At 36.6% G+C, this 15,851-nt stretch overlaps 1 protein-coding gene and 1 long non-coding RNA gene across 2 annotated transcripts; both read right to left on the bottom strand.

The window, feature by feature from the left end:
- Positions 1-3,285: 3,285 nt before the first annotated feature.
- Positions 3,286-10,174, bottom strand: LOC133522799 (uncharacterized). Its single transcript, XR_009800129.1, has 3 exons — positions 9,657-10,174; positions 8,896-9,058; positions 3,286-6,068 (listed from the first exon to the last, which is right to left on the bottom strand). It is a non-coding gene; the product is annotated as an uncharacterized LOC133522799 (long non-coding RNA).
- Positions 10,175-14,250: 4,076 nt separating this feature from the next.
- On the bottom strand, positions 14,251-15,410 carry LOC133523121 (uncharacterized). The gene has a single exon (XM_061858631.1). It carries the CDS (start codon positions 15,367-15,369, stop codon positions 14,251-14,253), a length of 1,119 nt encoding a protein of 372 aa, XP_061714615.1. The 5' UTR covers positions 15,370-15,410.
- Positions 15,411-15,851: the final 441 nt, after the last annotated feature.

The following is a 15,851-nucleotide window of genomic DNA, read 5'->3' as shown; positions in this document are numbered from 1 at the left end:
GATCCTCCCATCACTGGAATTCTTCTTAAACAAGGTGAGGGGGTGAGTAAGGTTGCCAGAGCTTAACGAGGGAAGCATACGGGCCGCCTGATGGTAAGCAGTCTCTGTAGCCTATGTACGCCTGCAACTCCAGAGGAGTTACATGCGCGTTGCCGACCCTAACAACCCTCCCTCCCCTCTTTGAGCTCTGGCATGGCAACCTTACTCACCGGCAGGAACACAACACTATGAGTAGAGTCTAGTGTTATTTGGCTGCGGTTTTCTGTAAGGTGGAGGTACTTCCCCAGTTGGGCTCTGCTCTAGATCTGGAATGACATCCGCTGTGCTGTGCCTTACCACACTAAGCGAGATGATATTCACAATACCCATACCTCTCTTGTGGATGTAGTTTAAGGACGTACCCGGGTCCATTGTCTTTTTGATCTACATTTATTTTTGGAGCTTTCTTTTTTCGCAGTGTAATGTAAACGTACAGTTAGTAACAGGTTAGACATCGACTTTATTACAACAATTCTGTGATTGTTGTTATGTTTTTTACGTGAATGAATGTTTTCAATACATTAGATGCTATTATATAATTGTTATGGTTTATTCCCCTTCGCATGTTAATGTCTTTAAAAAGTTTCAGTTGTTTTGCAAATAGTAAATACATCTTCAGACGCATAAAAAAGCCCACCCATGTACAACAACAAAAAAACGTGTCAGCAACGCGTATGTGACACCCTGGTGTTTCAGGACCTCATTAGCTACGGTGAACGCTTGCCACCAGGTGAGCCGTATGCCTGTTTGCCACCAACATGGTATTAAAAAAAAATCTAATGTAGACTCCATAGATTTTTGTTCCGTGACAACCGTTAATTTGTATCAACAAAATGAATTATTAAATTTTTATTTCTGTTAAATTATCAATAGAACTCACTGAAAGAAATATATGCCATCCTTTTTTAGGGTCCGTCCGTCCGTCTGTCACCAGGCTCATGAACCGTGATAGTTAGCGAGCTGAAATTCTACAGATTAAGTATGTATTTCTGTTGCCGCTATAACAACAAATATTAAAAACAGAATATAATAAATATTTATTTCCAATCTCGAGGTTCTCATCCAATCACCGAAGTTAAGCAACGTCGGGCGTGGTCAGTACTTGGATGGGTGACCGTGTTTATAGATAATGGTACGTAACCCTTCCTGTGCGAGTCCGACTCGCACGTGGCCAGTTTTTTCTTGTTGTTTTGCTAATAAGCGCATTTTTAGGGTTCCGTAGTCAACTGGGAACCCTTATAGTTTCGCCATGTCCGTCTGTCTGTCTGTCTGTCTGCCTGTCCGAGGCTTTGCTCCATGGTCGTTAGTGCTAGAAAGCTGAAATTCGGCATTAATATATATATATATATAAAGCCTACAAAGTAGTACAATAAAATCTAAAAATTTAATTTTTTTGAGGGTACCTCCCCTACACGTAAAGTGGGGGTGAATTTTTTTTTCTGCTTCAACCCTACAGTGTGGGGTATCGTTGGAAAGGGCTTTCAAAACTAATAGGGGTCTTCAACAAACATTTTTTGATAAAGTGAATATATTCGGAGATAATCGCTCCGAAACAAAAAAAAATTTGTCCCCCCACCCCCTAACTTTTGAACCATAGGTCCAAAAAATATGAAAAAAATCGTGGAAGTAGAGCTTAAGAAAGACTTTAAATGAAAACTATAGCGGATATGATAAGTTTAGCTGTTTTTGAGTTATCGCAAAAAGTTTCCCCTTCATAGTAAAAAGACTTTAATTAGGTAGGTACTGATTATGCAAATTTGCCTATTTGTTTAACTCGCGTTTCATCCCTTGGTTAACAATTTACTATACTTTAAGCTCCAGTTTAGCTTATTGTGACGGAAGAGTAACTACGGAACCCTACACTGAGCATGGCCCGACATGCTCTTGGCCGGTTTTTTTTACAGAACATTTCGTCATGTTTGACAGTTGTCGTGTCGACCGCCGAAATGAGACTGGGAGCAAAACTCGTGCTCGAGCCGTTCGAGCATTACTTTTGTGGGGCCATTTTTTCCGGCTGATAGTGAATCCAGTTAATTATACTTACATCAATGATACAATTTAAGATACCTACCTCTGGAAATGGTATTTGAAATACTAGATAGGTATCTTCTAAATACTTTTTAAGATAAAATACTTTTTGAAACAAAAGTCCGTTTTAAACCGACATATCACGCTTTACGCAGTCTATTATGGGTTAAAGCGGAGCAATGGCGTCCTACGTTGCGCTAGCCTAATCAGCACTGTCGCTGTCGCCACTGTCCATTCGTTACACATGCCCTAGCTACCGCAAGCGTTTTTGCTTGAGTAGCGTGGTCTCAGATCATAAGCGCGGTGATATTAGGAAGTTGAGCTATCTCCAGTACACTTTCGTTGGTACCCAGTAACCCTGTCTTTCCACGTTATGTTTATGTTTAGTATACCATACGTACCTACTCACTACGTACCTAGGCAGCGCACGTGGCAGGTGTAAATTCCGTCTTTGTTCCTGGGGGCCTACCGCGAAAATCGAAATTCGCAAAATGCGGGGATCTTTCTCTTTTTATATAGCGTACGACGTCCAGTTTTCAGCCCCCTACAAGAGTATGCTCAAGGCACAAGTTTGGTAGACAGTCATTTTAGTATTTTTCGTAAAGTGTTTGTTATTCCATACTCTTGCACATGGCTACGTCCAAGAGTATGGAAAGAGCAAGGGCTCTTCGACAGGCTTCTTATGATGATTTGATGAAGTATTCAGTATTCACCGCCATTATGGACAAAATTCAGCTGCGACCCAGTTACACTTGAGGGCCTACCGTGCGGGCGCTAGGGCTAATAACTCTTAAGTTAGAAATAGGTCTTTTTTACCTTTTATTTTACATACGGTTTTTACGTAGTAGTCCCCTATTACGGTAGGTACGTGGAAGGTACCCTAAAAAGGGCAGCCAAATTAAGCCTACCAAAAATAAACGAAGTATTAACACGTTGGCTGCCCACCATACTTCACCGAAAGTGTTCCTCCCACGCCCCATACAATTTTCGTGTTCCCAGCATCGGACTATTACTGAGGTTAATAAAGATGTAAGTAACAAGCTTTCGATTCCACCGGTGATGGTCATAGCGACACAGCCAGAGAGCTGGCCAGAGAAGATTACGTGATCCCACCGGTGATGTTTATGGCAGCCAACGTGTTAAAGATTAGCCTTCCTGGCTTTGCAGTGGTAATCTACATTAGGCTATATTGGTGGGCATATAAGTGAAACATCGACATAGGTACAACGCCTTGTAATATATTTATAATAAATATGAAATACATAGTTATTAAGTAAATTTTATGTAATGACACATACATTTATACAAATTTATAATAAAATCATTTCTCATTGGTTCCTCATTTTCTACATAATTAGGCGTAGGCCGCTGTCTTTTTAATTCCATTGTATGAAATCCAAAATCAACAATAATCTTTTCATCACACTTGCTCGAAAAAGATCTTATTTCATGCAGGTGTGCTGAAGGACAAAGGCCTACTTTGTTGCCGCGGGATTTATGGATTGTGAAAAAAAATCTATAACTCTCTAGGGAGTTATAGCTTTTTTCTTTAATTATGTCACTTATTCATACAAACCAAGTAGCATAAATGAGTTTTACTTTTAAAATACTGACGTTTATAATTTAATTTAATTTGATTATTTTAACATCCGATTAAAATATTTTTACTTAATTTTCAATCGTGGCTGAATGCCGAATAGGTCTGTGCCTTCGATGCCTCACCTTCCAAGAAATCGGACGAATGTATGATATGTCACCGTATTTAAGAATTATTTCGCTTAAAATTTTGTTTTTTTTCTTCGCAAGTGTGATGAAAAACATTAAGTAAGGGTAAGAATATTGCAAACTCGAAACATACAAAAGACAGCGAACTACGCCTAATTATGTAGAAAAGGAGGTAAAATGTTTTTTTTTGTCACTGCACCGACCTTGACCCATTTCAGATTTGCCCTATGGTAGACTGGTAAGATGCCCGTAATTTGACTGTATTTAAAATAAATTATTTCACACCATGCATGAAATAAAGCACCAGATAATTATTATAAAAACATAGGTAGCTTTCCGGTGCAGACAGACAGACGGACATGGCGATACTATAAGGGTTTCTAGTTGACTACGGAACCCTAAAAAGGTATATAACAGGTACAAATTGTAAAGTAAAATTTTATTTTTAAAAATCAGATAAAACTACATAAATTTTGTGGGTCACACTAGGCTAAGCCTGTCCCGTGACTCCACGTTTGCGTATTCTGTTAGAAGCGACTTTCACATATATTTCACCTAATGGACAACTTTACAGTAATACATTTAACACAAACTTAACATTAAGTACAATTAATTAAGAAATTCGCTTATAAATGTGAAAATAAGATGTCAGACTTTCGTAGGTTCAAAATTAATTAGAGGTATAAATTTCTTATTGACAGAGTAAGAATGATTATGTTGCAAGTATCTCATACCTAGGTTAAAAGCACAAAAAATATGTTTTTAAGTATTTTTTTTTTTCAATTTTAAAGTTTGAGTAAATTAGTAACTCAAAAATTGGCAATTTTTGGACATGATTATTTTAATTTTTTCTGAGACGTTTTTGCTATTTTTTTTACCAAAATAAGAATGTAACTTAATGACTTATATGTTCTAGAAACCTATAAAGCACTAAAAGTGTGTTTAAATGTTGATCTCTTTCTTAAATTTATTTTAAAATGTTGCATTTTTAGAAAATGATTATTTCTGGAGATGTTGATTAATATTTTTAGGCATCTCTTTTATTTGCCGGTGTAAAGTCGAACAGCGTAAAACCAGAATTATTAATCTTGGAATAATAATCATTCTAGGCCAAATCGAAAATCATACAATTTCCTTCCTACAAAAATCGCATTTGGCAGTTGACATAGAATAGAGTACGAGCTCCAAACGTCCTGCAGTGCCGTTCTATCAACTATTATTGGGCTCAAATCAAAAGTGTATTAAAAGAGAAGAATGAAACAGCCAAAAAACATTAACATGTCCAGCAGGTGACGGGGTGATGCAGGCAAATATGAAAAACGGGTCCGTAAAAAGCTGCCACTGAATGCGCTAGGAACAAGCTGCCTATCACTCCTACAGAACAAATAAAAAAAAGTGACAATTATCTAAATTAAAAGTCGCTTTTTATTGTAGTTATTCTAAAAACCTTAATTTGTTCTCAACTGCATCAGTTTTTTTTCATTTGAAGTTTACAGTTTTTTTTCGGTACACTCCTTATACGAGTATATCGTAATGTACTAATTTTGATCTACGATTATATTATGACTTATACCAATTCCATTTGAGAACTATTGACATGCACAAAAGGTTTACATTTGCTCCATGGGAAGCTGTTGGAGGAAAGAAAATTATGAAACTCATGAACTTTCCTTTTTCATATTTTACTGACAGGTGAATAGGTTTTAAAAATGTAGTGCAATTTCCTTTACCAACGTATTTTCACGAAAACGTACGAACGTGTCATGCTTTTTCGGTCATTCAGTACAATAAGTATTGAGGTTGACTGAAGTAGCATGACGAATAGCAACGTTTCCGAGAAAATACGAAAAATAAATAAACAAGTATTAAAGGGATATTCTTACACAAATTGAATAATTCCCACATAGAAAACTTCCATGACTCAGCTACAAATATCTGTACTCATCACTAAAATAAATTCCGTTACCGCGAGATTCGAACCCAGGATCATCGGCTTCATAAGCAGGATCACTACCTACTAGGCCAGAGTGGTCGTCAAAATGGTAAAGGATTATGCACTACACCTGTAATCTACCCCGTGAACTTGAGGAATACCTCGGGCAACAAGATTAGTATTATATCTATCATTTTTTAGCGACGTCATGCACGCCTTTATAACTATTCGCATCTTCCCCTGCAACTGGCGAGAGACACGAAGACGTCAGACGTCCGAGGCGCGCGTCGCGCGTCCGGCGCCGGCGACCCAGCAGACTCATTCTGGCTGCCTGTATCAGCTCCTGAAATTTGAGATTTATTTTCATTAGAAACGTTGTTTAAAGTGATTTTATCTGTGCAACATGAACTTTAATTTACTTTCATAACTATACATTACAATTTACTAATATGTATCACTATAGGTGAGCGTCAGGATGGCGGGTTGAGCTATGAAATCTTGTCATTGTACCTACCGCACTAAAAGTATGCAGTTATATTGCACATTCAGTGTACCTCTGTAAACCTTTAATAGAATAAATAAATATTATAGGGACATTCTTACACAAATTGACTAAGTCCCACGGTAAGCCAAGCAGGCTTGTGTTATGGGTACTCAGACAACGAAATCAGTACATCTATTCCTAAAACGACCTAGGCTTAAAAAAGGGTACGAAACCACATACAATGGATTTCGGATATAATATAACGACGATGAAGGGACCACCGAAATTTCGTCGTTATAATCGTAAGTAGTAATAGCCAAAGGTAAAGAGATACAAACATATATATATATATATTCATATTTATATTTATATTTTCGTTCATGTCGTCTCAGATATGGGTGAATATGGTATCGATGCATTCAGTGTAATGCCCTGAACACATTGACATATATCTAAGGACGGGCCTTAATGGTAAGAATGGGGTCAGTAAAGCGGTGTCACGCACACGAATTCGAGCCCATCGTACAGTCTACCGCCAGAACGCCAATTGTTGATGAGTTCGCATCACATGCGCGATTGGTCGCGACTAGTTGCGTTAGACTGCAGGATTGGCTCGTGAGTGACACCACTAAACTAGCACCATTCTTAGTGCCCGTAAGGCCCGTCCTTAGATATATGTCAATGCCTGAACACAAATATACGAGATGACAAGCGCGAAGTGGTGGGGGTAGTTGCTGTGACGTCATAAAGTCGGCAGTACAAACTTTTATTTTATTTTCCTTTAAGCATACCATGTGAGGTACCAAATAACAGGGCTTTGTGATTAGATAACAAATATATAACATACTGTAACTTTTTCAATACTTGCTCTAACAAATTAGTTGAAAACTTTCAACAATTTTGGCCATTTGGCGTAGACATTAGCTGAGCCACTTTCCCTTTCAATTAGTTTGTAAGCATTATTGTGTACTTTTATTATGTACCTAAGTTTAAACTTTTTGAATAAACGTCTTTATTATTTTTATTATTAGGGTGCCTTTCGACGAGAGATGTGCTATGCTATGTTTTCAATCATACATTTGAAACGTAGCTGCAGCTGGAGCTGCGTTTCAAATGTATGATAACATAGCATAGCAAGTATAGCACATCTCTGGTCGAAAGGCACCCTTAATCTCTTTATTTATTTTGGGTCTTAGGTTAGACATTTTATAATATGATTATACATAAAAGTAAAATACAAAAAACCATACAAAAAGAATACAAAAATACATATAAACACATTATAAAAAACTTAACCTAGGGTGCCGCCAGTAGCGGGGCAGGGCCCAAGCTGCCGGTGGTCATGGCCGCAGAGAGAGGAACCGCCGGACTATCCGCGCCGTGTCCAAGATCATCGCCTGCTGCATCTGACCCTTGATACAACCACCTAGCGAGAGTCTCTCAAGGTGTTGATCGAGACTCTTCGCTATGTGACTGTTAATATCCTCTTTATAATGATAAAAAATAATTAACCAGATTTATCAAAAAATATTAATATTAAACTGCAACACAAAAAACCCGACTTTTCACATATATTTTTGAAAGAACATTTCACTAGGTAACTTTCATTTGGTACCCATATTGCTATGGTAAGACCCCCCCCCCCCCCGTTTTTTCATTAGCGGGCGCCATTTTGAAAATGTATATAGCCTGTCACTACCAAAATTCTGACGAATTCAACCAGAACTCATATGTCAAAAACCGTCCAGCCCAGCCGTTTGAGCTGTAGGGCGTGCCAAATAAATAGACATAATTATAGACATACCCGCGCTCGAAAGACGTTACCCTCTTTCTGATGCAGTCGGGTAAAAATACTATTTTGTTACTGAAAACATATTTTTACCCGACTGTGTCAGGAGGAGGGTAATGTTTTACGAGCGTGGGTATGTATATAATAACCCCTACCACTTTCGCCGTTGTCATCTCATATATTTGTGTTCAGGGAATTACACTGAATGTATCAATACCATATTCACTCATATCCGAGACAACATGAGTGAAAATCGATTTCCAGAAGACTTTTTGTTTGCTGGCAGGCGTCCATAGGCTATGGTGACTGCTTACCATCAGGTGGGCCGTATGCTTGTTTGCCACCGATGTGGTATATAAAAAAAACCTGCATTTGTTTTGAGTCTATATCTCATTTCACGGAGAGGTACACAGGTTTCTATAAAATGTACACTGAAGTACAAAGAAGGTTTAACATGTTTATAAATATTTTATTGAAATTGCTGACATCCACCTGCCATTTGACACTCACCAGTGTTGACCTCAGCATTGTTTTTTAAGATTAGAATTTTTCGAACCTACAAATTATTTTAATTGAAGTAATCTAAAAAACCTCAAACTGAGGAAATCTGAAAAAAGCGGACTATAATTATTTAAATTAATTAAGGTACATGTGTGGAAGACTGCCTGTCAGGTAACAATGTTGTTACATGACCATTGTAAATTTATCATATCATGCATTATAATTAGAGAATATATATTTTCTGAAAGTGTTATGTTTCTTTGTATTAAGGGGATCCACCAACATATGCATCCTTTTGTAGTTTTGCTCTTAAGATTGAGTTTTTGATGGTGTATGACCCATTGACCAATGACCCAGTCCCTGTTTTCAGATAAACAGCTGTCTTAATGGACTCACCCTAATATATTTTGCAGAAACCTGCACCTTGTAGCATACACCTTGCTTTCTCAGCCAATCTCCATATAACCAAGATATTATATTGAACAAATGGCCCATGTCACTGCTGGATTCAATCTGTGCTCTTCATAATCTACATACTGCTGTATTTCCCTCATGTAGTCTGCAAAAAAATTAAGTGAGTGTGGGGTAAAACCAAAGCCTGCTAACTTTGACAGCAACAAGTCATTATCAACCAGATCTAGTGTCTTTAAAGTCAAAGTAACCATTATCAGTTTGACTCCTGCTACCCACTATACATATTATCTGCACTACGTGACTAAGAAGATTGCTGGCCGAACTTCTTGTCGTTCGAAAGTCGAAACCCTCTGCCTTATCTCCTGATCCACCTATCAGTACTGGTTATCACTCAAGTAATTTTATAAATTTCTAGGAATACTTTTAGCTTGAAACAGAGGTGCAATAGCGGCTCCGCCAGCACAATTCTACAGTCCTTAAATACGCACGAGGGAATACCATCCGGACCAGAAGATTTTTTTGGCTTGAAGTTGTTGAAGGGCTCGTCGCACGTCTTGTATATCTAGCCTGTCATAACCTGAACCCCTACAGCGCTCTTCTCGGTGCCCGCTGCGACTATTGCGGGCTGCGGCGCTTACCTCCAACTTTCCACACCTTCACACTGTATACAGAGTGAAAAAACCTAGCAAATTCACTACTTGTTTACCGGACAAAGGTTCCATTAAATAATATTTTTTCCGTACCTCTACTGTTTCTTTTAGAGTTCATATAGTTCCAAAACGATTTAGGTTCTCTTGCCATATGATTTCATGCATACATTACAAGTATTAGAGCTCTTGAAAACCATACATTAAAAATAAAAAGATGATAACAAAGCGTAATGTAAACCAACAAGTGTCAACACTGTCAATATCATTGAAAGATGTCACTAGAAAAAACCGATTATTTTTAAACTGTCAAGAGCTCATGTCAGAACGTCCCTACTAATTTTGACAGCTGTCTTAAAAAAAAAAATGTCTCTGGTTTTTGGCTTCCAATTATTGGGATGTACATTATTGGGTCGAGCATTCTCGACCCGTACCAATAATGCGCAGCCCGATAATTGAAAGCCAAGGGACTCAGATTAGTGGACGCGAATTATAGGGTCGTACATTATTGCCCTGTGAAAAGAGTGGCTTCGTATTATCGCCCCGGACCAAACTTGCACAGCCCGAGAATGCTCAACCCAGGAATGTACAGCCCAATAATTGGCGTCCATGATGGACGCCAATTATTGGGCTGTACATTCCTGGGTTGTGCATTATTTGGCTGTGCATTAGTGGCTCCCCCAAATCCAAATACAATAAATTCAGACATTCAGTGACGACAGTGACGTGACGTTGACAGATTTTTTTTTTTTTTTTTTTTTTAATTTATTACGAGCATTGGCAACTAGGCCATCAGCTCAAGCATGAAATACAAAAGTAACATAAGTACTTATAACTAATTCACATAAAAATGAGACACGAATCTAATAGTTACATGAGATATTTACAATATTTACAAACTACCTATAGTCTGAGTAACAAATTGATAGATTACAGGATATAATTGTGGATATTTCATAAGGCCCTGTACTGAATTTGGCAGAACTTGCAAACCAGTATCCATACACATAGCAACAAACAATAACCTTTGTAAATTAAATGAAGGACAATGGAAAAAAATATGTTCAAGATCACATACATCAAAATTACAATGTGCACAAACAGCAGAATCACTTAGCTCTAATCTAAAAAGATGTGCGGGAAAACGAGCATGACCAATGCGCAATCTACATATAGTTGTAATAAATGCCCTTTCTACATATTTTCTTTGGTATTCAAACCACGACTTGGAGCTGGGTGCCGGGACTATTTCTGCAAGCCATTTCCCTTTGACTTCTTTGGATTTAGACCATGAGTTATTCCAACGTCTAATCATAAGTTCTTTAACAAAAGGTACTAAATCGGATTGAGGTACTTTTAAATCACAAACTTGTATATCTTCTGTAGATTTGGCAAGCTTGTCTACTAGTTCGTTGCCAAAAATTCCTGAATGTCCCGGAACCCAGCAAAATTCAACAGTAATATTTCTATTCAACAAAGAACTTAAACAACTTCTCAACTTATAAATTAAATAATTTACAGATGCACTTACACATTTACTTTTAAGCGCTTGTAAAGCGCTCATCGAATCAGATAGAATCAAAAACTTATTTTTAGTTATATAATAATTACGAATATGTTCTAAAGCATAAATTATGCCTAATACTTCAGCCGAAAATACTGAAAAATAACTACTACATTCAAAAACTTTTCCTATGTTCAAAAAAGAGTCAAAAAATGCAAAACTGGTCCTATCTTTAGTTTTAGAGCCGTCAGTATATAACTTAACAAAATCAGTCTTATCATCAAGAAACTCCAAAAAGTCATATTTCGATTCAAATTTGACCAGTTCAACAACCACGTCTCGCATAATATCATTGTAATCATGTTCAAAACAGGGAAGCAAATTAGACCAATACACTATATCTTGAAATTCAAAGTTTAAATAAGTTATAACATCACTTATGGAAGAAGAATTAGGAAACGGTATTAAATTATAATTTGGAATATTGATATTATTTAAGTATCTATAAATTACTTCGTTACCACGACTAACTAATTTAAGAACATACTTGTCAGTGATGTAACATCTGCGTACAAATAAAGGAACAATGCCAGCCTCTATTTCCAGAGAATTAATTGGAGATGACATCATAGCCCCCGTAATAATTCGTAGGGCCCTATTTTGGATAATATCTAGTTTCCTTAAAAGATGGGTATTCGCATCAGCAAAAAACATACAACCATAGTCAAAATGACTTCTAATTGTCGCGATATATATTGTTTTAAGGACCTTAGGGTCTGCACCCCATTTTACTCCAGTTAACGACTTCAATATGTTTACACCCAGTTCAGCTCTTTTAGAAATTGAATCAATATGAGTTTTCCAAGAAAGATCATAATCAAGAAATAGGCCAACGTATTTGACAAAAGACTGAGCAGGAATAACGTTAGAATTGTATAAAACTTGAGGATAATGTAATCCATTTTGAGAAAAGAGAATTACAGAACTTTTGGAAACATTAACCTCAAGTTTTAGCGAATTTGTTAATATGCAATGAATATTACGCAGACAACTGTTCATAATAGATTCACCATTTTTTATGTCATTACAATTTACATATAAAACCAAATCATCAGCGTAAAATAAGTGCTTAACAGAAGACGGAATTTGTTTCATGAAACAAACCAAACTTAGAATGAATGTAAGAGGAGATAATACAGAACCTTGAGGAGTACCCTTTGTAGAAACTTTAGAACCTATTAATGTAGATTTATTAACTTTTAGAGTTACAGATCGATTGTTTAGAAAATTGAATAACCAGCGTAAAATATGACCAGGAAACCCTAATAAAGATAAACTTTTAATAAGGTATGCGTGATCTATGTTATCAAACGCCCCTTTGATGTCTAAAAAAACCGCCAAAGTATATTGATTAGAAAGAAAATTGTTCTTAATATCCCCAATTAAACAACTTAAGTTATCTATCGTGCTTTTACCTTTCCGAAAACCATATTGAGTACTTGGAATGACTTTGCTATTTTCTGTAAACCACTCAAGTCTATTTTTTAAAATGGTTTCAAAAACTTTCGCAAAGCAAGACGTTAAGGAAATTGGCCTATATGACTCAACACAATTAGAATCCTTATAAGGTTTTAGTATAGGGACGACATGTTGCATTTTCCACGTTGGGGGAATACAATTACTTTGCCACAAATCATTAAATATTTTACAGAGTATTGTCTTGGCATGAAGAGGTAAGTTTTTAATTACTTTGTAAGAAATTAAGTCAGGACCAGGTGAAGTTTCTTTTTTATTTTCTAATGCGGCTAAAAATTCACTAATAGAAAATGGGTTGACCATCCATTGAGCCTCCGGGGAGCCACGATTTTCAAAGTAATCATTAAGGTCACTATTTGATACTTGATTATTTTCGGAAACAATTCTGTCTAAAAACAATGTCACATTATCAGGATTTTGAAAAAAATTTGAAGATGAAGAAACGGTATTCAGTTTTGCATGTTTAAATCTACGTATATGGTCCCAAATAATTTTACTCGATGTCATACGATTAAAGGAGGAACAAAGATTCAACCAACTCACGCGTTTAATTTCAAATAATGTTCTTTTCTTTAGAGCATCTAGTTTTTTGTATATAATGTAATTCTCCATAGAAGGATATTGTTTGTAAGATCGTAAGGCAATTTTAGCTTGTAAAACTACACGGTCACATTCATCATTCCACCACGGGGTAGCTTTTAAGGATTTATTTGTGTGATGGTAACACTTTTTAGGAAATGTCATTAATATGTCATGCAAAATACTCAAATACTTCTTATAGTTTTCTAGAGGGTTATTTACAAATTGAAAAACTTCAAATTTATCATCACATAACTTGTTAAACTTAGACCAGTCAAGCTTTTTAAAATTTACCTTAGCTAGCGAATTATCATCTTGTTGAAGATTAATACCTGGACCCTTAAATAAGTTATTAGAATAATATGTATGAGTGGGCGAGTCAAAAACCACACTAATGAGCAAAGGGAAGTGATTACTACTAAGAAGATCATCAAGAACAAATACCGAACAACTAGAACTAAGAGCTCGGGATGCGAATACCAAATCCAGAACATTACCTTGTTGGCCAAACGGAGCAAAAGTGGTGATAGTGCCATCATTTAAACAAATTAAGTCAGAATTCTCCACATAAGCATGAAGAGCTTTACCCCTTCCATCATTGACTCTTGAACTCCAAGATGAGTGATGTGCGTTGAAGTCACCTATTATCAAACGATTATTACTTACAAATTTTGAACATGTATCTTTCAATGAATCTATAGTAAACTTACCATTTGGAGGTGGAGGAGCGTATACACATAACAAATCTAGAGAAAAATTATGAATGTTAATATTAATTAATATATTTTGAAAATGGTACTGTGATAAAGTGTTGACAATACTGAACTTGTATTTGGAACGAATTGCAATTGCAACACCACCATGGGGATGGTTTGAGTCTCTTCTAATTACAGTAAACCCAGGCAATTTGATAATTTTGCTAGGGGTCAGCCAAGTTTCATTAAATAGTATAATGTCGACACTTTCATCACAGCCATGCAAAAAATGTATAAGTTGACCTAGTTTTGGAAATAGACTTCTGGAGTTCCAATGAAGTATTTTTAATTGTTTGATACCCAACCTGTCCATAATTTAAGTGGTAAAACTTGTTACAAGCAGCTCTTTAATCATTTGGATCATTTGGGAGGATATTGGTAAAGGACCAGAGGAAGTATTATTGACTTCTCTTTTTTTCATTAATTCTACAATTGTTTTGGTGATTGCATTAAGGACAATATCAGAATTAATAATGTCAGCAATCATAGCACGTCCGTGAGGTGTTTTAGCAGGTGTTTTTAAAATCTTACTATTTGGATTAGTACTATTATTAGGTGTAACAGCTATTGCAGCTGCAGTTGCATAAGAGAATTTGCCATTTATCTTGTTCTTAATTTGTGCAATTTTTTCTGCCTTCACTTTACAGGTATAAGAAACTGCCGAATGGGGTCCACTACAGTTTGAGGACTTGAAGACTGATGGTGTGGTACATTCTTTGTAAAAATGACCCGCCGAACAAATGGAACATACTTGAGTGCTTTTACAAGCTCCACTGCCATGTCCAAATTTATAACATCTGAAGCACTGAAGCAGAGGTCTGATGTATTCCTGTACAGGCATCCAGATATGGTCATAGATTACGTGGTCGGGTCTAGACGAGGCCATAAATGTAACCAGGACGGTTGGGAGAGGTTTGAATTGCCCATCGTCCTGTTTTTTGGTAAAGCGCTTTACACCAAGAATCATACAACTCGCTTTTAAGTCCTCGAGCAATGTCTCCTCACTAAGATCCACAGGAGCACGAATAATTCCTTGGCACTCTATGCTGTCATATGGAATTGTTGCTTTCCAATTATTTTCTTGTAGTACAGGTTTGTTTAGCAAAAATGCATTTGCATCCTTGGCACATCCGAAATAAACTTTAACATAAAAGTTACCAGCCGCCTTTACATATTGCACCCCCAAAATCTCTTTTAATATTCCATTAACTTTGAGGATGTCCATGGGGACTTTATGAGTCAGTTCATTAGAAGCAGATTGTAGTAGTACAGGATACTCTTTTTTTGTCAAATCTTCATATATGGGGTTGTGGTCTTTGAAGAGACCGCGACGACTTCGTATGTATGTCATTTTTTGCTTACATGATGTGACTTCTGTATCAGAAACATCTTTATTTCTTCTTTTTGTTGAAGTTTTGGCGGTTTCTGTTTCCATGGGGGAGGGGCCGCCGCCCGCACCCCCGCCTCCTGGCCTCATTCAACGAGTAGAATCAGAAATTTAATCTAACATTAAATTTAATAATAAATGAGTAAATATATCTCGGTTTTGTCAGTAAAAAAGGACTTAAAACACTATAATTAAAATATTTTCAAAAATGCCGCCTAGTATTTTCGGTTTCCCGCCCTTTTTTTTTCTTGACGTTGACAGACTTCACTTCACAGACTACACAAACAGTGTCAAGGAATAATCAATTTAAACCACTAACAGATGCTTTCGCGCCCAAAACGCTCTTTGAAAATTGTGTGATGTCACAGTTTACGGTTTGACACATAACTACATACATACGTAGAAGATACGAACTGTCAACTGACATTCAACAGTGTCAGATTCAGATTCAGATTCAGATTTTTTATTGGTAAAAAAAATACAGATTTTTACACGTCAAATAAAAATACCATATTCTTAATTTAAGATAG

The sequence above is a fragment of the Cydia pomonella genome, chromosome 11 (assembly GCF_033807575.1).
Source record: "Cydia pomonella isolate Wapato2018A chromosome 11, ilCydPomo1, whole genome shotgun sequence".
Lineage (NCBI taxonomy): Eukaryota > Metazoa > Arthropoda > Insecta > Lepidoptera > Tortricidae > Cydia > Cydia pomonella.
The sequence above is the reverse complement of the archived record's forward strand: the minus strand, read 5'-3'. Positions and strand labels throughout refer to the sequence as shown.